The sequence below is a fragment of the Globicephala melas genome, chromosome 4, assembly GCF_963455315.2.
Source record: "Globicephala melas chromosome 4, mGloMel1.2, whole genome shotgun sequence".
Lineage (NCBI taxonomy): Eukaryota > Metazoa > Chordata > Mammalia > Artiodactyla > Delphinidae > Globicephala > Globicephala melas.
This window is the reverse complement of record NC_083317.1, coordinates 65,724,820-65,747,534: the sequence shown is the minus strand read 5'-3', so window position 1 is coordinate 65,747,534 and position 22,715 is coordinate 65,724,820. Positions and strand designations below refer to the sequence as shown.

Genomic DNA, 22,715 nt, shown 5'->3' with positions numbered 1-22,715 from the left:
TATGTTATTGGTGAAGATGATGTGTGGTGATCATGGTTGGTCCCAGGGAAAATTGTCAAACCACTGAATTTGTCTTTGCATTTTCTTCTCAGTCCACTGAGTGACCCAGTCCTTTTGAGAGATTACAGAGTCTTGTATCATTTTAGAGGAGGAATTAGAGGTACTTGTTGTAGTGACTTTAAGAACTTTAGCAGATTTCAAAGTTTAGTGGAATCCTATAGGAAGCTGTTCACTTATAAATGAGCAAATATTTTACAGCCTGCTACGTGCATAGGCATAAAATGGGTTACAGCAATAAACGTGTGATAAACTTGATTGTTGCCCTCATGGATTGGATATAGTTGTTAAATTGTAATTGATAAAGCACATGGGACCAACCTAGAGTAACCAAGTCTTCTGGGAGAAAACAGATCCTGTCCTTCCCCTCTTTACTGCTGTTTGAAATATAGCATAAAATTTTAGGTTAATAACTTCTTTAAAATGCATATAAAAACACTTGTAAATTTGTATGCTGTGCTGTTGGAAAAGCAGTTTGGATTTAGGGGTGGAGATAACTTTGGTGCGTAGTTCAGGAGAAAGCAAGACTGAGTCAGGGTTTTGGGTTGTCAGAAGGTAATATTGAGCATTGAGGGGATGTGTGTCAGGCCATGAACAGACGTAATCCATTAAAAAGAAATTATAGAGTGCTGATTTTAATATTACGGTCACTAAAGACTAGAATAAATTATATCAGCTTTGTGAGAGCTATTTTTTGGCTTTCTTCGGGATTCACAGCTGTTCAATACTGAAGTTGCCAGAAGTGTGATCACTGCTCAGTGAGTCATTGTGTTTTTTAAAGTAATTATTTGTTTCTTTAGTTTAAGTGTTTACCGTTTACTCTTCCCACCCATGTATGGTATACTGTTTCTTTGGTAATATGGTAAACTTCCTCATTAAGAAAGATTTTAATGTATTTGTCTACTTTCTCCCTGCACCAAATTGGTCACTTTTTGTAAATCAAGCAGATAAGCATGTTTAAGACTTAAAGATTCTAATGTTAATTCCTAAAAGCCAAAGCTCTTTAGACACATGCTGCAAGCCTTTTAGACTTCCATGGGAAATAAACCTGTTTCTAAAATATTGATACATCTTGATACTGTTTCAAGTGAAGGCTTAAGACCAAGTAAAATGTTTATTAATTTTGGGTTTGGTTTAATTTTATTCCAGTTCACTTGAGTTAGAAAAAAGGAAAAAATGTGCTTGATTCCAGTTCATAGTTCATGAATAAAATAATATTTAAATTCAGACTGTTGAAAATTAGCATGGTTCATTCTGGTTTTTGGTTTAAAGTAAAATTTGGGTTTTAAGAGAAGATTTAAAATTTGAGTAAATTAAAATTAGTTCAAAAGGAGTATAGATAACTTGAAGTAAGAGTTTTGCATCAGAATCTTCTGTAAAATATTTAAAATTTTCAGTTTTGCTGAAAATAGAAGGTTGATTTTAGGACCTTAACCCCTGTGTGTTATTTTCATGGCATAGTCTTAAGCAAAGTAGTAGGGTACAGGTTTTAGAGTAAATGGATAGGTCTGAATCCTGTGGGTACACTTTATTGAAGGGGTTACTTTGGGCAAATTACCAATGAACCTTTCAAACATCCTGGTTTCTCCCATTTGTTAAATGATTATCTGAGTACATCACAAAGTTGTACGAATTAAATGGTATTATGGTTCTTTCTCACAATATGGTAGCTAGGGGCTTCCCTGGTGGCACAGTGGTTAAGAATCCCCCTGCCGGGCTTCCCTGGTGGCGCAGTGGTTGAGAGTCCGCCTGCCGATGCAGGGGACACGGGTTCGTGCCCCGGTCCGGGAAGATCCCACATGCCGCGGAGAGGCTAGGCCCGTGAGCCATGGCCGCTGAGCCTGCGCGTCCAGAGCCTGTGCTCTGCAACGGGAGAGGCCACAACAGTGAGAGACCGGCGTACAGCGGAAAAAAAAAAAAAAAAATAGAATCTGCCTGTCAATGCAGGGGACACGTGTTCGAGCCCTGGTCCGGGAAGATCCCACATGCCGCGGAGCAACTAAGCGCGTGCGCCACAACTGAGTCTGCACTCTAGAGCCCCGCGAGCCACAGCTACTAAAGCCCGCATGCCTAGAGCCCGTGCTGTGCAACAAGAGAAGCCACCGCAATGAGAAGCCCGCGCACCATGCTGAAGAGTAGCTCCCACTCGCCGCAACTAGAGAAAGCCGTGCTCAGCGACAAAGACCCAACTCAGCCAAAAAAAAAAAAAACAAAACAGTGGTTGCTAGAACTGCATTAAGAATCATTGGGGCGGGGGGCTTATTAAAAATACAGTTTCGGGCTTCCCTGGTGGCACAGTGGTTGAGAGTCCGCCTGCCGATGCAGGGGACACGGGTTCGTGCCCCGGTCCGGGAGGATCCCACATACCGCGGAGCGGCTGGGCCCGTGAGCCATGGTCGCTGAGCCTGCGCGTCCGGAGCCTGTGCTCCACAACGGGAGAGGGCACAACAGTGAGAGGCCCGCGTACCGCAAAAAAAAAAAAAAAAATACAGTTTCTGCCCTACTGCAGATTTACTGAGTCTTTTTAGTGGTGAAATTCTAGAATCTTCATTCTTAGTAAACTCTCCCAGGTGACTCTTACGTCCACTGTGAGTGGTGCTTCCAAACTGTAAAATAGTACTCAAGGAATATACTTATATATGTATTGATGTAAATTGAGCTTCAGACCTCAGAGATGTCCCTTGCCCAGTTCTTATCCATTGCTGCATATTGATGCTCTGAAGAAACCAAAATTACTTGGAAAAGGGTTATGAACAGAGTAATTCTCCTACCTGTAAATAGATACACATGTGGCAAATTGTGTTATTTGTTTTGGCTGCTTGTTGTTGCCATGTTTTTAGTAAACCTTCCATTCTGTTTTGCTATTTTTAAGGTTTCTATATACCTTATCCCTAGGGATTTGTATCTGATCAATGGCAAGTGCAAGAAGTTAAAACACTACTAACTGTTTAGCAGGAAGTAGTCATTTCCCAAATCCTAATAATTCTGCTCGAGTGATTTTTATATAAATTCAAGAGCAGACATTTGCTGGGCCACCTGCATTGTGCTGAACCCTCTGCTAATAAGTACTAGGGAAATAAATCTAAATGATTTAGGTAATGTCTGGCTTTCCTAAGAGCTCATAGTCAAGTGGGGGGCTCGGACTCTTAATAATTATAGAACATTGTGATCAGCACTGTAGTAGGGCACGTACCTGGTGGTAAAAGAGCATAGCAGAAGAATTTTTTCAATTCCCACTACCAATAATTCTTCAGAGAAACTATAATTTATCGAGCACTCACTATATGGCATGTACTTAAAAAAACAAAACAAAACAAAACTGCTTAACCTGTGTTATTTAATCATTACAACAACCCTATGAAGTAGCAGCTATTTACATTTTATAGATACTAAGTGGTAGAATACGTGATTCAAACCTTGGTCTGACTTCAGAGCCCATATTAACACCATTATGCCTCTCTCTAAGGACAAAAATGACTGATTTGTTTTTCTTAAGATTACTTTTATGGTTCTTCAGAATTGATGCTTGTTAATCATTTGGCATGGTATCTGCCTGTGATTGAAAATGTGGTATTATTGCACTATCAAGGACTTGGGAGTCTTTTCTGTCTCACCTTTATCCTCTATCACCCTATGTTTTCCTTTCATTTTTAGAAGTGATATACAGGAAAACATCTCCAAAAGCCAGCTCATGTATAACATCTGTCCTTTTTTTTTTTTTTTTGCGGTACGCGGGCCTCTCACTGTTGTGCCCTCTCCCGTTGCGGAGTACAGGCTCCGGACGCGCAGGCTCAGTGGCCATGGCTCACGGGCCCAGCTGCTCCGCGGCATGTGGGATCTTCCTGGACCAGGGCACGAACCCGTGTCCCCTGCATCGGCAGGCGGACTCTCAACCACTGCGCCACCAGGGAAGCCCCTAAAATTTTTTATCGTGCTGTTGACATTAGGATTGATTTGACTGATTCAGCTGCTTAGTTTGCATTCTCTTTCTTTCTTCATAGTTTTGCTCCAAGTTATGAGAGCAGTTGCACACTCGCTAGAGCTTCCACATCATAGGGTAGAGGCCCTATTTCTGGACAATAATAAGCTTATTTTAGAATTTGTCTAACTCTGATGTTCTGTGGACCTCAGTTCCTTGTTTCTTATTTCTTTTGCTTATTAATTTTTATGTTGTTTTCATGTCTCTAAGCTGTTGTGTTTATTTAGGGGAGGACATCTTGCTTTAATAGAAGTTCCTTAGCCATATACTTAAGATAAAGAGTTATTTGAAGTTTAATTTAAAAACCTGAAAATTTGACAGTGGTCAGTGTTTCCCCTTCAGACTATCTTAATCATGCGTGAAAATAAGGTTTTTTGGTTCTTTTAAGTAATTTATATAATAATATTTTTCAATAGACTGTTATATTGTTTTTGAACATCCATAAACATAGCTATCTGTTATATCTCTTCATGAGAAACAATAGTCAGAGCTAGTTTCCTTACTAATCCTATTGTTAGGTTAAAAAGCTTCATAAAAATACCTTGTATCCTCCTTGTATCATACCGGGTGTGCTGGTTTCTCTGGGCTTTGTAGACTTTTAATTTTCTGCTATTTCTACACGGGAGACATTCTTCTGGAGGTAAAGGAAGGTTTAATATAGATAATCGTTGCTGACTTTGTTCAGTTTATTTAGTAGTATGACTTATTAACATCTCTAAAAGCCTCCTAGTTAAAAAGGGTCACAGTTGCTTTTTCTCAGCTCTGAATCATTAAGAAATACTAAAATTAGAATGTCAGTGTCAGATACCTCCTAAATATTTACATATGCCCAAAGTGGCCTTTTGGGTTTTGGATGGATCGATTGTTCTGAGGAGTGACTTCAGAAGACAAAAAAATGTAACCACAAGGTGTTGCTGTGTTTGAGAGACTGAGAACAAGACTGCACATATCATTTTGGGATACATATAAGGGGCTTTGTAAAATTGTATTCTGTATTTAACAGCCTTCAATTGAAAGTGGTGGTTCTGTTGCATACCACCTTTCCATTGCTTTATGAGGAGTCTTTTGTGGTTTATATATTTAAGATTTATCCACTGTGCTAAAGAATAGGGGATTTAATTCTATGTTCTAATCAGAATAGGAAATTCATACCACCTGAGTGAATTTTAGTTGTAATAGAGGATTCCAGGAGTTCTCTGGCCAGAAGAGAGTGCCTGAAACTGAGCTGTTCCCACTGCTTTGCTGTTGTTGCTCCTGAGAGACAGTGGCATTTTTTAGGGACCAATTTTATTGTAGTTGGTGTGAAGCTCATGATACCATGCATTCTGGGAAATTCAATATTGGGCAAAGTGGTGACTTTTTTTTTTTTTTTTTAATGAGGCATGTCTGTTATGAATTCTAGCTTTTCATGAGGATTTTGGTTTCTTGGTAGCAGTGTTTAAAATGCTGCTCTGTTGTTAAGATCCAAAGTTATGCAGTTTCTAGTAGCAAAAGTTAAATTGTTTGAACATCACAGAATCAATTGTTTTATATTTTTGTTTTCCATATGCTTTTGCTTTGGGATAACTTTCAAACTAATGTTGCCAAAGTATCTTTGGAAAAAGCTCTTTAGCTATTAATAAATGAATAATTGAGGACTGAAAACTACAAAAGATTATTCATGTATTCTCTTACTATTATTCTGGAACTGACCTTTTTTACATCATATTTTCAGAAACATCTGCTTCTTGGGGGGTGGGGTGGGTAATGGTATATGAAGTCGGTCTTTCAGCTGTAGTAGGAAGGTTGTAAAATAATGGCAGAGGCAGCCTGACGTGAATGAAGAGTTCCTTTACTTAAAGCTTTATGATATTGGACAAGTTAATCTCTCTTACTTTCCTTATTTGCATAGTAAACATGGCCCTCCATTTAAGTATTAGAGTAGATGAAACAATCGGAAAGTTCTTTTGTACAGTGAAATTTTATACAGCTGTTATTTTATTGCTGAGTCAGCAAATTGCAGTGCCAAATGGTGACATGCTTTTCCTTGGCACACTAGCTGCTGACTGTCCCATGCATTACTAATGCTCATACCAAGTCACCCCCGGTGTTACCTTGCCATTCTTTACAGCTCTGCTATTTCAGATCTCTGATGGAGCAGTCTGAAGAGCTTGGTGATTTCTGAATAAAAATTCCAGGATGCTTAGGCTCAAAGAGCCATTGTTCCTTGTATACCCAGGATTTCCTACTAGTGGGAGAATATAGTCTGTAAGAGTTCTCAGCAGTTTCTCTAACTGCTCAAAAGAGAACAGAGTAAACCTTTTAATTTTTACTAAGATAGTGACCAGAGGTTTTTGTTGTTGTTGTTTGGTTTGGTATCTAGGGTTAAATATTACATTATTTTTCTTCTATGAGGTTAGTATGAATTCAGTGAGCATCTTAAAAATAAAATTGCTATAATGGAAGAGTAAGAGAGAGAAGAAAAAGAAGTGAAGTTTAGTCAGTGAGCCTAAGGACTTATATTGTAGTGAGAATTGGTTTTAGATTTGTCAGGAAAGAGAGAACAAGCACGAAGTCATAATTGCTACTTCACAAAGATTGTAGTCCCTAGAATCTTTGTGTATTCTGGAATCACTAAAAGAACAATTTAAAGCTTCTTAAAATTAAGTGCTAGGTAGTATAGAATGGTTTAGAATAGTTTAAGAATTCCGAGATATGAACTGTGCTTAGTCAAGAAGGAGGTGGCTCTTGAGCTTGAATTGAAGAGTCTTTGGATTGTTACTGGCGCGGAGAGAAGGCAGAAGAGTTAAGGAGATGGTCATGAGTGGGCAGAGACCCCAGAGCTGGAGAGCTAGTTATGAATGAGGCTCAGTTCAGAATGAGTTTGATTTTTCTTTTAAGTTTTGCATCTCTTACCCCCAAATTTAACATTCCGCTATTTCTTTTACCCATCAGACGTTTCTTGGAAAGGCATCATTATTTTCTGAAGAAGAAATAAGACACAGAGAAGCAAAAACTCAAAGCCTTACCTTCCTAAAGGGAGAGTGGTCTGAATAGAGTCAGCATATTTAGACTTTTTCAATTGCACTTATCTTATTTTCAAGTAAAATAAGAAAGCCCTGAGGAAAGAATTAGGGCCTTTAGAGTTGGACAGATAAGGATTCTTTCGTGGGTCCATCATTCGCCTTTTGACTGAACAAATGTAACATTCTTCTCATTATGTTTAATATAGGAACAGTTTTGTCTACTTCATGGGGTTGTTTTCATTAAATGAAGTCATATATATAAACTAAGCATGGTGTCTGGTCTATGGAATGACTGAATAAATGGTGGTTAAAATAATTACTTATAATTGAAACAAATAGTTGAAGTAATACTATGTGATAAACTAAGATGAGCATTTAAAAATAATTTGTAGTAAAGAATATAGTTTACTTGGTATACTTTGGCAATTTTCTCTGTTGAATTCTTTACAGTTCTCATTTATCTATCCCTTATTTCTTCTAGGAGACAAGGATGGCAGCAAGGTGACCACAGTGGTGGCAACTCCTGGGCAGGGTCCAGACAGGCCACAAGAAGTCAGCTATACAGACACTAAAGTGATTGGGAATGGGTCATTTGGTGTGGTATATCAAGCCAAACTTTGTGATTCAGGAGAGCTGGTTGCCATCAAGAAAGTATTACAGGACAAGAGATTTAAGGTAAGACCTTCAGTATTTCATGTATTTTGTTGCTGTCAATACATGTAAATAATTATTTTTTCAGTTGTTTCTCTTTGCTTTAAATTTCATTTATTGAACAAATTTTTATTCAGCTCAACTACTGTAGTGACTTTATTTCGCATTGTGTATTATGTAGAGATAAAATTTACTGAAGATTGCAGTATTTTTTTTTGAACTGCTGTGAGTGACATACGTATTTAAAATGCTGTGAAATGTAGATTAAAATTTCTTAATTTCTGTTTTAAAATGTGACCTTTCTCTGCCTTGGTTGTCACTGGTGTAGGAGACCAGAGAAACATTACCTGTAGCATATGATCATTTGGTACAGTTGACTATGCTTCCTCTCTTGAAAAATTTCCTTTGAGTCAGTGATATAACACTATCATTTTTTTCCCCCATAACTGACCTTTCTTTGCTATCTTCTTATGTCTCCCTTTCATCTGCCCCTAGAAAGCAGTACTCCCCACAGTTCAGCTTATTTTTATTTCTTACACCGTCTCTTTAGGGTGTCCTGTACATAGATGGTCAGGGTCACCTGTACGTTATGGTATAGTGGAGAATCAGTGAGACCTGCGCTCTAATCAAGGCTCTGCCATTAACAAGCCATGCAACTCTGTTCCCTTCCCTACTCTTCCTACCTCTGCAACATTTTACTGAGAGTCTCCTGTGTACTAGGAACTGTGCTAAACATTGAGGGATTAAAAAAAAAAATAAGAGGTGATCACTGCTCTGAAATAGCACACAGCCTAGTGTCTGTATGCTCCAGAATGTCCTGAACTTTCTAAAGAGATTTAAAAAAAAAATTCTGAAGTTTTTGTCTTCAATTCTCTCTCTCCCAAGCACTAGTACCATGTTGCCCAGTCTGAAGGTACTGTTATTTCATATTGGCAAGGTTTCTTATCTAACTCTGACTTAAACTTTCAATCTTAAAGGAAATCCTCTCTATTGGCTCCCTTTTGTTGTGGCTCTTTCCTTCTAATGGTTTTCTCATTTACCTGTCATTCAGGCTCTTTCATTCTCTCATACCTCATATCCAGTGATTACCAAATTTGGTTGATTCCCCCCACCCCACCCCGCCAACTGCCTTGTTGAGCTATACCTTCTTTCCTTTTCTCATCACTGCTATTCTAGCCAGACCTTTGTCATTATTTGGCTTAACGACTAGTAAGACTCTTGCCTCTGATCTTCTCACTTCCAGTCTTTCTGTATACCAACATTAGAATAATCCCACAGTTCAGTTTGGTCATGTTGTTTCTCCTACACACAAATCTTCTATGGGTTCCTCATAGCCTAGAAAATAAAGCCTGCCCAGTTTTAATTGTACATTCGGGAGCTTCTATAGTCTTGCCTTATCTCCAGATATTCAGCTTTTACAAACCTTATGTATCACTATCTTTGAGATATATTGGTTTTTATGGCCTCTCTGCTTTTGTTCAGTTTCCGTTCTGTCACTTGCATTCTCCTGCTGTCTAAACCGTGTGCATATATAAAGATCCATGTCAGTTTCTTCCTTTATGAAATTTCCCAGATGATTCCAGCCAGCCCTATGGATCTTGCTAGTCTAGATTCCTTGAACACTTATTGTTCATAAACTAGGAAATTCCAAATTTTTTCATGACAAGGACTCCATTTTTATTATGTGTGTCTCCAGGATATCCACACACTTAATGTGTTTTTGAATTAATAGTTGCTGATAGCAGATACTTATCAAATCCTTAAAATATGCCAGGTGATCTAAGGCTTTTACATGAATAGTTTTATAGGAGCTTTACCGTTAGTCCTGTGATATTGGTACTGTTATTATTCAGATAAGGAAACCTACACACAAAGAGATTATAAATTAACTTGTCCAGGGTCATACAGTTAGCAAGTGGATAGATGGGTAGGTATTTGAATCCAAGCAGTCTGACTCCAGAGTGCTTTATTATATTTTATCATTGCTGTATCAAACCAGTATATTCTGTTCAGAAGATACTTCGGTTAGTTCTTCTTTTTCTTGCTTTTTAAAAAAATTTTAATTTTTCCCTTTATCATATTTAAGTTATTTCAACTGAAATACAATTTGGTTCATCTGTTTTTGTATGTATCCCTTTGTAGAACTTTATCCCCATTCTTTTTGACTTTTTTTTAAAAATTTATATTTTCAGTCTGTGAAACGCTAATGTGGTTCTAAAAGTCAGAGATACACAAATGTCATTCCCTCTGTCTTGTTTCCACTCACTCCCTCTAGATAGCCAATCTCATTATGTTGTGATTTATTTTTTCTGGGTTTCTTTTGCACAAATGAGCAGTAAGTGTACAATCATCCCTTGGTATCCACAGTGGACTGGTTCCAGGACACCCAGTGGATACCAAAATCTGCAGATGCTCTAGTTCCGTATATAAAATGGTGTGGTATTTCCATGTAACCTAAGCTCATCCTCCCATATACTTTAAACCATCTCTAGAATACTTATAATACCTTGTTGATGCTATGTGAATAGTTGTAAATACAATTTAAATACTATGTAAATAGTTGCTGATGTGGCAAATTGAAGTTTTGATTTTGGGAACTTTCCAGAGCTTTTCCCCGCTGAATATTTTTGATCCCAGCTTGGCTGAATCCCTGGTTGCGGAATCCATGAATGCAGAGGGTAGACTGTAGTTCTCTTTTTTTCTTTCTTACACAAAGTGTAGTATTAGAGATACTCTTTTGTACTTTCCTTTTCTGTTAACTATAGTTCCTGAAAGTCATATCAGTTCAGAGATTTTTCTCATCCGTTTTAGAGCTTCATAGTATTGCAGAGTTGATTCCAACCATTCTTCTATATATGGATATTGAATTACTTTTCAATATTTTGTAATCTCCAAGGGGGCTGTTATGAAAAACTTTGTGCATAGGTATTTATTAGTAGATGTGTATCTTCACAATAAATTAAGAGAACTAGGGCTGCTGAATGACAACATAAACATATATGTAGTTTTGTATGATATTGCTAAATTCCCCTGCATAAGAGCTTGTACAGATTTGCATTCTCTCTAGTAATATATGAATGCCTATTTACCAACAAGGTTTGACAACATGCATTGATTTACTTTTTCAGTTTTTGCCAATCTGATAGGTGAGAAATGGTATCTCATTGTAGTTTTAATTCACAATCTTATGAATGTAGTTTAACATCCTTTCATGTGTTTAATGTCCACTTTTATCATATCTGGATTTTAGTTGTGATTAGAAAGCCTCTTCCTTATAAAATCTTATAGAAAGCCTTTTCCTCAGGTTAAAGAGAAATTCATCCATATTTTCTAGCACTTGTAAGTTTTCACTTTTTACAGTTAGATCCCTGATCCATTTGAAGTTTGTTCCTGTTTGTGGAGTTTATTCCTATGTATGGTATGAGTTATTGATCTAATTTTATCCTTTCTAAATCATTAATCATTTATCTCATTTATTAAAAAGTCTATGTTTGTTCCAGTGATTTGAGATGCTATTGTTATTATATGCTGAATTTCCATGGTAATTTGGTCTATTTCTGGACTTTCCATTCTGTTCTACTAGGTCATTTGCATATATCTAAGTCAGTACCACATTGTTTTAATTATAGAGCTCTATAGTATATTTCAGTGTCTGGTAGGGCTAATCCACCCATGTAGCTTTTCTTCTTCATGTTTTTCTAGCTATTTTTGGATGTTTATTTTTCCCGATGAACTTTGGTATCAGTTTGACTAACTTCATGAAAAAGCTCATTGATATTTTTAATTGGAATTTCATCAACTTTATAAACTAACTTAGGGAGTTAAATCACCTGTCCATGATGCTGAATTACCTTATCCAGGAATAAGAGATGCCTTTCCATTTGTTCAAGTTTACTTTTGTATCTTTTAGGAGTTTTACTTATATAGGCTTTGACATTTCTTATTAAGCTTATTTTATTGCTTCTGTTGCTATTATATAATTTTGTTTTTCTTTTTATTTTTTTCTGCTAAATGCTATAACGTGGCAGGCTGTGTGACACCAGGCTCAGTTCTTTCCAGTGTATCACCTTTTCTTTGTGAAACTTAAGTATTCTTTGTTCTCCTTGCTAAATGTTAGCTGTTTCCAAAAATATAAAATTTGGTGTATTGACCGATTCATTTCTCTTGATTATCATAAAATAGGCATTTTTTTCTGACAACTTAAAATTCTGTAGTTTCACATTTGTAATTTTTACATAGCTGCTACCTAGGATTAAATAATCATGTATTTTGCATTAAATAATTACGTATTTTCAGGAAAAGGTGGAATAGGATCTTCTTGCACAATTACATAAACCAACATGCCTAACCTGCTGGTGTCAGTGAGAGGCAGTTTGTTGTGGTGAAAAAACAAGAAGAGAAAGAATGGTCAGAGATAGAAAGAAAACAAGAGTAATTATCCCTGCACTGTAGTCATGAAAACTATATCTAAGATACTGAACCTTTTTTTTTTTTAAAGAATTTCTGGTGTAACAAGTTTCATTTCAGTAGTGTTTTACTTACAATTTGAATACTTTTTTCCTTCTGGACCCATCATACTGTGGCAAATAACTAAAATTAAGCAACTTCAGTTGGCCAGTTTGAAAGTGCTTGTGATAGAAAATGCTATTGTGGTGTTAGGGGTAGAGTCCAGCTAGGTACCTAATGTAGGAGACCTTTGATATTAGAGCAGGGAGAAGATTAATCAATCCCAAAGGCTACAGATGGTTGTTGGGGCTGGCTTTTCCAATTTGAAAATCAGTAAGCTACATTTTAATTAATTAGTAATCTTAGCTTCATTAACTATTAATGTCAGTTCTCCTTTGAACCAAGTCATAGGTTTCAGGTGTCCTGCTTAGTTTCATTTGTTCTGTAGTTAGGATGTAGGGGTGAAGTGAAGTGTCACTGTTGTTCTGTTGTGAATAGAGAATTTGAGCCCTACTTTAATATATACCATTTTGGAGAGTGAGGAGAGAGAATGTCTGGGCTCAGTCCTTAGGGATATGATTATTTTCTGTATGATATTCTGGAGATAACAAAGGAGAAATAAGACCTTGGTCCACTATTAGTTTCGTAAGCTTAAGTATATCCATTAACTTTATGAGCTTCAATTTCATCATGTGTACAATGGGAATGCTGTTATTACAGCAATGCCCCAGTCCAGTGTTTGGTGCATAAAAGAACTCAATAAGGAGCTTCCCTGGTGGCGCAGTGGTTGAGAGTCTGCCTGCCGATGCAGGGGACACGGGTTCGTGCCCCGGTCCGGGAAGATCCCACATGCCGCGGAGCGGCTGGGCCCGTGAGCCATGGCCGCTGAGCCTGCGCGTCCGGAGCCTGTGCTCCGCAACGGGAGAGGCCCGCGTACCGCAAAAAAAAAAAGAAGAAGAAAAAAAAAAAGAACTCAATAAGTATTGTGCTCCCTTTTTACTCCAACATTGTGTGAATCAAATGAAATAATGTATTATGAGAACATTTACTGAATTTTAAAACTCCTTATAATTAAGTTCTATTGGTTTTAATTTTAGGCTTCTGAAGTATTACAAACTGCTATTTACTTTGGATTTTTTTCAGTGCAAGGTTGAACCATCAGAGGAGTCCAGTGTCTCCTGGGAAAAGAGCTTCATTAAATATGTCTGCCATGCTGAGTCATTGGCAGGGAACAGCTCATGAGAAGCTTGGCTTGGCCCCAAACAAGAGAATAGCTTTGAGAGTTCAGCAGCTGGGACCATTGGTCAATAATGTTTCCTGCAGTGGGATATCTGAGAGGCACATTTTCATAGTTGACATACCAAACTTCCTAAGGATATAGACTATTTTATGCTACTTTCCCAAGTGCCTATGTAGGATGACTGGTAAAATGTTTTTTCAAATTGAATTTTCAGAGACTGTACAAAGGTTTATTGGTAAGGATCCTATTGATTTTGCTTTAAAATTATATATAGTTTTATTGCCTCCATTATTCCAGAGAGAAAAAATGGAGGCATGATATTGTGGTCCTGAATGTCTTCTTTCTGCCTTTCAGTGGCTTGAATGGCTTGAGAGAAAGAGAAATCAAACTTAATAGAAGGCGGCCAGAGTAATTAGGCAAGAAAAAGAAGTAAAAGGCATCCAAATTGGAAAGGAAGAAATAAAACTGTCACTGGTTGCAGATGACATAATATTACATATGGAAAATCCTAAAGACTCCATTAAAAAAAAAAAACTGTTAGAATAAACCAATTCAGTAAAGTTGCAGGATACAGATCAGTGCACACAAATCTCTTGCATTTCTGTATACTAATAACAAACTATCAGAAAGAGAAATAAAGAAAACAATCTCATTAACAGTTGCACTGAAAAGAATAAAATACCTAGGAATATATTTGACCAAGGAAATGAAAGAGCTGTATATTGAAAACTCTAAGACATTAATGAAAGAAATTGTTGAAGACACAAATAAATGGAAAGATATTATGTGCTTGTGGATTGAATCAATATTGTTAAAATGTCCATACTACCCAAAACAATCTACGGATTCACTGCAATCCCTATCAAAATTCCAATGTCATTTTTCAAAGAAATAGAACAGATAATCCTAAAATTTGTATAGAACCACAAAAACCTCAAATAGTCAAAGCATTCTTGAGAAAGAAGAACAAAGCTGGAGATATAATGCTTCATGATTTCAAACTATATTACACAGCTACAGCAATTAAAGCAATATAGTATTAGCATAAAACCAGACACATAGATCAGTGGGACAGAATAGAGAATCCAGGAATAAACCCACACATGGTCAATTAATTTACAGTGAAGGAGACGAGAATATACAGTGAGGAAAGGACAGCCTTTTCAATAAATGGTGTTGGGAAAACTGAAGAGCCACATGCAAAAGAATGAAACTTGACAACTGTCTTATACCATACACAAAAATTAACTCAAAATGGATTAAAGACCTGAGTTTAAGACCTGAAACCATAAAACTAGAAGAAAACATAAATGGTAAACTACTTGATGTAGGTCTTGGTGATGATTTTTTGAATCTGACACTAAAACCAGAGGCAACAAAAGCAAAAGTAAACAAGTGGGACTACATCAAACTAAAAAGCTTCTGCACAGCAAAGGAAACCATCAACAAAATGAAAAGGCAGCCCACTGAATGGGATAAAATATTCGCAAATCATATGTCTGATAACAGGCTAATATAAAAAAGAAAAACCCCAACAATCCAATTAAAAAATGGGCACAGGACCTGAATAGACATTTTCCTGAAGAAGACATACAGATGGCTGACAAGTACATGAAAAGATGCTCAACATCACTAATCATCAGGGAAAGGCAAATTAAAACCACAATGAGATATCACCTCACACCTGTTAGAATGGCTATTATGAAAAAGACAAGAAATAACAAGTGTTGGCAAGGATGCGGAGAAAGGGAACATTTGTGTGCTGTTTGTGGGAATGTAGATTGGTACAGGCACTATGGAAAACAGTATGGAGGTTCCTCAAAATATTAAGAATAGAACTACCATAGGATCCAGCAATTCTACTTTTGGATATTTATCTGAAGAAAATGAAAATAACTTGAAAAGATATATGTACCCCATGTTCATTGCAGCATTATTTACAATAGTTAGGATATGGAGACAACCTAAGTGCCCATCAGTGGATGAATGGATAAAGAAATTTGTGTGTGTGTGTGTGTGTGTGTGTGTGTGTGTGTGTGTGTGTTGTGTGTATGATGGAACATTATTCAGCCGTAAAGAGAAGGAAATCCTGACATTGTGATAACATGAATAGACCTTAAGAGCATTATGCTAAGTGAAATAAGTCAGACAGAATAACACAAATGCCATATGCTCTCTCTTATGTATGAAAACTTAAAAAATGAACAGCAGCAACAACAAAAAGCAAGCTTGTAGATATAGAGAACAGATTGGTGGTTGCCAGAGGCAGGAGGTGGGAGAAATAGGTGAAGGGGGTCAAAAGGTAAAAAGAAAAAAGAAAATAAAACTTAAATATGAGGCATAGTACACTTCTGAGTTTTCTCACTTTTTTTCTTTTAATTTTATTATCCTTTAGTGTTTATACCTTTTCAAATTCCTATATTTCTGTGGTAAGTTCCAAAGAAGTGTTTAGCATCCGGAGTTAGATCTGCTCTTTTGACTAGTTTCACTGAAGGCTTTGCAATTTTTGTGGATGGTCAGCTCCTTGATTCTTTTTTTATTAACAGTTTTATTGAGATATAATTCCTATACCATAAATTTCACCCTTTTAAAGTAAACACTCTTTCACCCTTTTAAAGTATATACATTGGTTTCAGTATAGTCACAGAGCTGTGCAACTGTCACTACTAATTCTAGAATATTTTCATCACCTCAAGAAGGAACTCTTTTAATAGTTCCCTATTCAATTCTTATTAATAGTCCCTCCCCATCCTCCTCTTCCCCTAGGCCCTGGCAGTCGCTAATCTACTTTCTATCTCTATGGATTTGCCCATTCTGGACATTTCATATAAATGGAATCATAATATATGACCTTTTTGTTTCTGTCTTCTTTCACTTGGAATAATGTATTCAAGGTTCATCCACATTGTACTGTCTCATTACTTAAGTACTTTTTGTGGATGAATAATATTCCATTTTATGGATATGCTACATTTTGTTTATCCATTTGTCAGTAGATGAACATCTGAGTTGTCTTCATTTTTTGGCTATAATGAATGATGCTCCTCTGAACATTTGCTTACAAGTTTTTGTGGGGACTTTTTTTTTTTTAACAGTTCTCTTGGGTATATACTTGGAAGTATGGTGGGTCATATGGTGACTCTGTGCTTAACATTATGAGCAAGTGCGAACTTGTTTTCCAAAGCCACTGTACCATTCTACAATCCACAAGCACTGGATAAACATTGCAGTTTCTCCACATCATTGCCAATACTTGTTATTATCTGGTTTTTGATGGTATCTGTCTTAGAGTAAACTGATACATCTTGTCTTGATTTAAATTTCCTGGTGGCTAATGGGCATCTCTTCATCTTTTATTGGCCATTAGTATGTGTTCTTTGGAGAAATGTCTGTTGAATTTCTTTTTTTTAATTAATTAACTAATTAATTATTATTTTTGGCTGCGTTGGGTATTCGTTGCTGCGTGTGGGCTTTCTCTAGTTGCGGTATTCGGGGGCTACTCTTCATTGTGGTGCGTGGGCTTCTCATTGTGGTGGCTTCTCTTGTTACGGAGCACGGGCTCTAGGTGCGCGGGCTTCAGTAGCTGTGGCTCTTGGGCTCTAGAGAGCAGGCTCAGTAGTTGTGGTGCACGGGCTTAGTTGCTTCCAGGCATGTGGGATCTTCCCGGACCAGGGCTCGAAACTGTGTCCCCTGCATTGGCAGGCAGATTCTTAACCACTGTGACACCAGGGAAGTCCCTGTCTGTTGAATTTCTTTACCCACTAGAATTTTTTTTTAATTTGAAATTTTCTCTTTTTAACAGATAACTATTTTTTGAGCAGTTTTAGTTTTACAGAAAAATGAATGGAAAGTACAGTGTTCCTGTATACACTCTTCTCCTCATTTCCCCCATTTTCAACCTTTTGCATTAATGTAGATTTGTTACAATCGTAGCAATATTGATGTATTAGTAGTAATTAAAGTCCACAGTTTGCATTATGGTTCAGTATTTGTGTTGTATAGTCTGTGGACTTTGGCAAATGTATAATGACATGTTTCCATCATTACAGTGTCATGCAGAATAGTTTCACTGCCCTAAAAATTTCCTGAGCTCCACCTAATCATCCCTCCCTTCCTCACCTCAACCCTGACAACGATTGATTTTTTTAAAAACTGTTTCTGTAGTTTTGCCTCTTGTAGAATGTCATATACTTGGAATCAAACAGTACATACATAGCCTTTTCAGATTGACTTTTTTCACTTAGCAGTATGCATTTAATGTGCCTGCATAGCTTTTCTTGGCGTGATAGCTCATTTCTTTTTCTCTCTTAAAAAATACAATTATATGCATATACTACATTTTGGTTTTTTTATTTGCTTATTGAAGGACATCTTGGTTGCTTCCAGGTTTGGCAGTTATGAATAAAGTTGCTGTTAACATTCATGTGCAGGTTTTTGTGTGGATATAAGTTTTCAGGTCATTTGGGTAAATACCAAGTAGCACAGTTGCTAGATTGTATGGTAAGAGTATGGTTCAGTTTTTCAAGAAACTGCCCAATTATCTTCCAAAGTGACTGTGCAGAATAATTTTGTATTCCCACCAGCATTGATGAGAGTTTCTGTTGCTCTGCATCCTTACCAGCCTTTGGTGTTATCAGTGTTTTGGGTTTTAGCCATTCTAATAGGAGTGCAGTACTATCTCACTGTTGTTTAAATTTGCAGTTCCCGATGAAATACGATGTTGAGCATCTTTTCTTTCTATATCTTCTTTGGTGAGGTGTCTTTTCAAGTCTTTTGCCCATTACTAATGGTTGAGTGTTTTCTCCTATTGAGTTTTTTTTTTTTTTTTTAATTATTTATTTATTTTTGGCTGTGTTCGGTCTTCGTTTCTGTACGAGGGGTTTCTCTAGTTGCGGCGAGCGGGTGCCACTCTTCATCTCGCTGCACTGGCCTCTCACTGTCGCGGCCTCTCTTGTTGCGGAGCACAGGCTCCAGACGCGCAGGCTCAGTAGTTGTGGCTCACGGGCCCAGTCACTCCGCGGCATGTGGGATCCTCCCAGACCAGGGCTCGAACCCGTGTCCCCTGCACCGGCAGGCAGATTCTCAACCACTGCGCCACCAGGGAAGCCCTCCTATTGAGTTTTAAGGGTTCTTTGTATATTTTAGTTAACAATTCTTTATCAGATAAGTGTTTTACAGTGCTTTTCTCCCAGTCTGTGACTTGTCTTTTCATTAGTGTCTTAGACCAGAAATTTTTAATTTTAGTGAAAAGTCCAATTTACAACTTTTTTCTTTCATGGATTGTGCTTTTGGAGTTGCATCTAAAAAGTCACTGCCAAATGCAAGGACACCTAAATTTTCTCCCATATTATCTTGTAGTGTTTTATAGTTTTACCTTTTACATTTAGGTATGTGATCCATTTTGAGTTAATTTTTGTGAAAGTTGTAAGATCGGTGTCGAGATTCATTTCTTTGCTGTTCAGTTGTTACAGCACTATTTGTTGAAAAGACTATCCTTTCTCCCTTTAAATGCCTTTGTTCCTTTGTCAAAGTTCAGTTAATTATATCTGTGGCTATTTCTGCACTCTCTGTTCTGTTCCAGTGATCTATTTGTTTGTTCTTTCTCTAATATCATATCCATTTTTACTCTAGCTTTATAATAAGTCTTGAAGTCAGTTAGTGTCAGTCTTTTGACTTTTCTTCAGTATTGTGTTGACTGTTCCATATCCACAAAATAATTTGCTGGGATTTGATTGGGATTGCATTAAATCTATAGATCATGTTAGGAAGAACTGACATCTTGACTATTCAGTCCTCCTCTCCATGTACATGAAATATGTTTCCATTTATTTAGATCCTTGATTTCTTTCCTCAGAGCTTTATAGTTTTCCTCATATAAATCTTTTATATAGTTTGTTTGCTTTGTACCTAATATTCCTTTTTTTTCTTTTTTTGTGTACTAATGTAAATTGTATTGTTTTTAAATTTCAAATGTAAATTGTTCATTGCTGGTATATAAAAAAGCACTTGACTTTTGTACCTTAATCTTGTATCCAGCAATCTTGGTATAGTCCCTTACTAATTCCAGGGTGTTTTTTGTTTTTGATGCCTTGGGATTTTTTTACATGGACAATCATGTCATCTGTGAACAAAGATAGTTTTACTTCTTTCCAAGTTTGTATACCCTTTATTTTCTTGGGGAGTGGGTGTCTTATTGCATATGCAACGTTGAATAGGAGTGGTGAGAGTCTCAAGTTTTTCTTGGCTTGTTTCTGATCTTAGCAGGAAAACATAGTTTCTCCTCATTAAGTATAAAGTTAGCTGTAGAATTTTTTGTAGATGTTCTTTTTTAAAAAAATTTTTATTTATTTATTTATTTGGTTGCGCCTGGTCTTAGTTGTGGCAGGCAGGCTCCTTAGTTGTGGCATGCGATCTCTTAGTTGCGGCATGCATGTGGGATCTAGTTCCCTGACCAGGGATTGAACCCAGGCCCCCTGCATTGGGAGTACAGAGTCTTAACCACTGCACTACCAGGGAAGTCCCTGTAGATGTTCTTCATCAGGTTGAAGATGTTCCCCTCTATTCCTAGTTTGCTAAGAGTTGTTTTTTCTTTTTTTCATCGTGGACGGATGTTGGATTTTGTCAAATACGTTTTCTACATCTATACATATGATCAGATAATTCTTCTTTAGCCAGTTGATGAACTGGATTATATTAATTAATTTTAAATGTTGAACCAGCTTATCATACCTGGACTAAATCCCACTTGGTCTTGGTGTATACTTCTTTTTATACATTGTTGGAATCAGTTTGCTAATATTTTGTTGATGATTTTTGCATTTATGTTCATGTGAGATATTGGTCTTTAGCTTTTGTTTCTTGTAATGTCTTCTGTTTTTGGTATTAGGGTAATACTGGTCTCAAAGAATGAGTTGGGATATATTCCCTTTGTTTTTGTCTTCTGGAAGGGACTGTAGAGAATTGATATAATTTCTTCCTTAAGTGATTGGTGGAATTCACCAGTGAACTCATCTGGGTGTGGTGCTTTCTATTTTGGAAGGTGATTAATTGTATGTCAGATTGTTTAATAGATACAGACCTTTTCAGAGTATCTAGTTCTCCTTGTGTGTGTTCTAGTAGATTGTGTTTTTCAAGAAATTGGCCCATTTTATCTATGTTATCAAATTTGTGAGTACAGTTTGTCGTGATATTCCTTTAATCTGTTAATGTCCATGAGATCTGTGATGATGACATCTTTTTGCTTTTGATATTAGTAATTTATGTCTTCTCTCTTCTTAGCTAACCTGGCTAGATTTTTATCAGTTTTATTGATCTTTTCAAAGAACTATCTTTTGATTTTGCTAATTTTTCTCTGTTGATTTCCTGTTTTCAGTTTCATCTCTAATTTATATTTCTTTTCTTCTGCTTACTTTGGATTTAATTTGTTCTTTTTCTACTTTTATAAGTTGCAAACTTAGATATTGCTTTTGGATTTTCTTCTTATTTAATATATGCAATCATTGCTATAAATTTCCCTGTAAGCACTGCCTTCATTGCATCCACAAATATTGATTTAGCTCAAAATATTTTCTATTTTCTCTTGAGACTTCTTTGGCCCAGTTGGTACTTAGAAGTATGTTGTTTATGCTCCAAGTTTTTTTGTTTTTTTTTTCTGACTCTTTTTCGGTTACTGATTTCTAGTTTAATTCCATTGTGGTCTGAGAGCATACCTTGTATGATGTCTCTTCTTTTTAATTTGCTAGGGTATGTTTTATGGCCCAGAATTAGGTCTGTCTTGACTAATGTTCTATATGAGCTTGAGAAAAATACATATTCAACTGTTGGATAAAATTTTCTGTAAATATGTTAATTAGATCCAGTTGATTAATAGTGTCGTTCAGTTTAACTATGTCCTTCGTTGATTTTCTGCTTGCTGGATCTATCAGTAACTGATAACTGATGAAAAGTTGTTGAAATCTCTAAATATAATAGTGGATTTGTCTGTTCCTCCTTGTGATTCCATTAGTTTTGTTTTGTTTTGTTTTTTTGAGGTATGCGGGCCTCTCACTGTTGTGGCCTCTCCCTTTGCGGAGCACAGGCTCTGGACGCACAGACCCAGCAGCCATGTCTCACGGGCCCAGCCGCTCCGCGGCATGCGGGATCCTCCCGGACCGGGGCACGAATCCGTGTCCCATGCATCAGCAGGCGGACTCTCAACCACTGCACCGCCAGGGAAGCCCGATTCCATTAGTTTCTGCCTCAAATATTTTGACTCTGTTGTTAGGTGCATACACCTTAAGAATTATTATGTCTCTTTGGAGAATTGATCCCTTTTTCATTATGTAATGTCTGTAATGTCCCTTTTTATCCCTGATAATTATTCTTGCTGTGTAGTCCTCTTTGTCTGAAATTAATGTAACTACTTCAGTTTTCTTTAGCTCAGTCTTTGTATGGTATATTGTTCTCCATTCCTTTATTTTATAAAAAAAAATGTAACATTAAACTGATTTACGTAGCTATTTTTTCTGTTTTGGGGTTTTTTTTTGTTGAACGTTTTCCCCCCAGTTTTATTAAGTATAATTTACAAAACTGCATATATTTAAAGTATTCAATGTAATAATCTGTTATATGTATAAATTGTGAAATGATTGCCCTAAGAAGTAATTAACATATTCATCACCTCACATAATTACCTTTTTTGTATGTGCATGGTGAGAACACTTGAGATCTACTCTCTTAGCAAATTTCAAGAATACAATACAGTACTATTAACTATAGGTACCATGCTGTACATTAGATCCCCAGAACTATGTCATCTCATGACTGAAGGCATGTACCCTTTAACCAGCATCTTTCTGTTTCACCCACACCCCAACCCATTGTAACCATAATTCTACTCTATTTTTCTGTGAGTTTGACCTTTTTTTTAATTAAAAAAAGGATTTCACGTACAAGTTAGCTTATGCTTTAATTTCCTTTAACACTCAGAAGTTTAAAAGTTTGATGTAGTCCCATTTGTCTCTTTTTGCTGTAGTCACTTGAGCTTTTTGATGTCATCAAAAGAAAGAAATTCTGTCACTTATCAGAACATGGATGAACCTCAAAAACATTATGCTAAGTGAAGTAAGCTAGTCACCAAAGGTCAAATATGTTGCCAATGCTCGTGTCCTGAAGTGTTTCCCCTATATTTTCTTCCAGGATTTTTGTGGTCTTCTGTTTAGGACTTTGATCCATTTTGAGTTAATTTTTGTGTATGGTGTAAGGTAAGGGTCCCTCTTCTTTTTTTTTTTGCCTGTGAATATCCTGTTTTCCCAGCACCATTTGCTTAAGAGATTATCCTTTCCCGATTGTGTAGTCT

The 22,715-nt window shown here is 36.7% G+C and overlaps 1 protein-coding gene across 3 annotated transcripts in view; it reads left to right on the top strand.

Moving 5' to 3' along the window:
- The window catches only part of GSK3B (glycogen synthase kinase 3 beta), a 200,650-nt gene that overhangs the window by 61,405 nt on the left and 116,530 nt on the right, over positions 1-22,715 (top strand). For all 3 annotated transcript variants that reach the window (XM_030857599.3, XM_030857561.2, XM_030857592.3), the window contains exon 2: positions 7,523-7,716. In XM_030857599.3, coding sequence (XP_030713459.1) covers positions 7,523-7,716 — 194 coding nt within the window. The remainder of the gene's footprint in view (positions 1-7,522; positions 7,717-22,715) is intronic.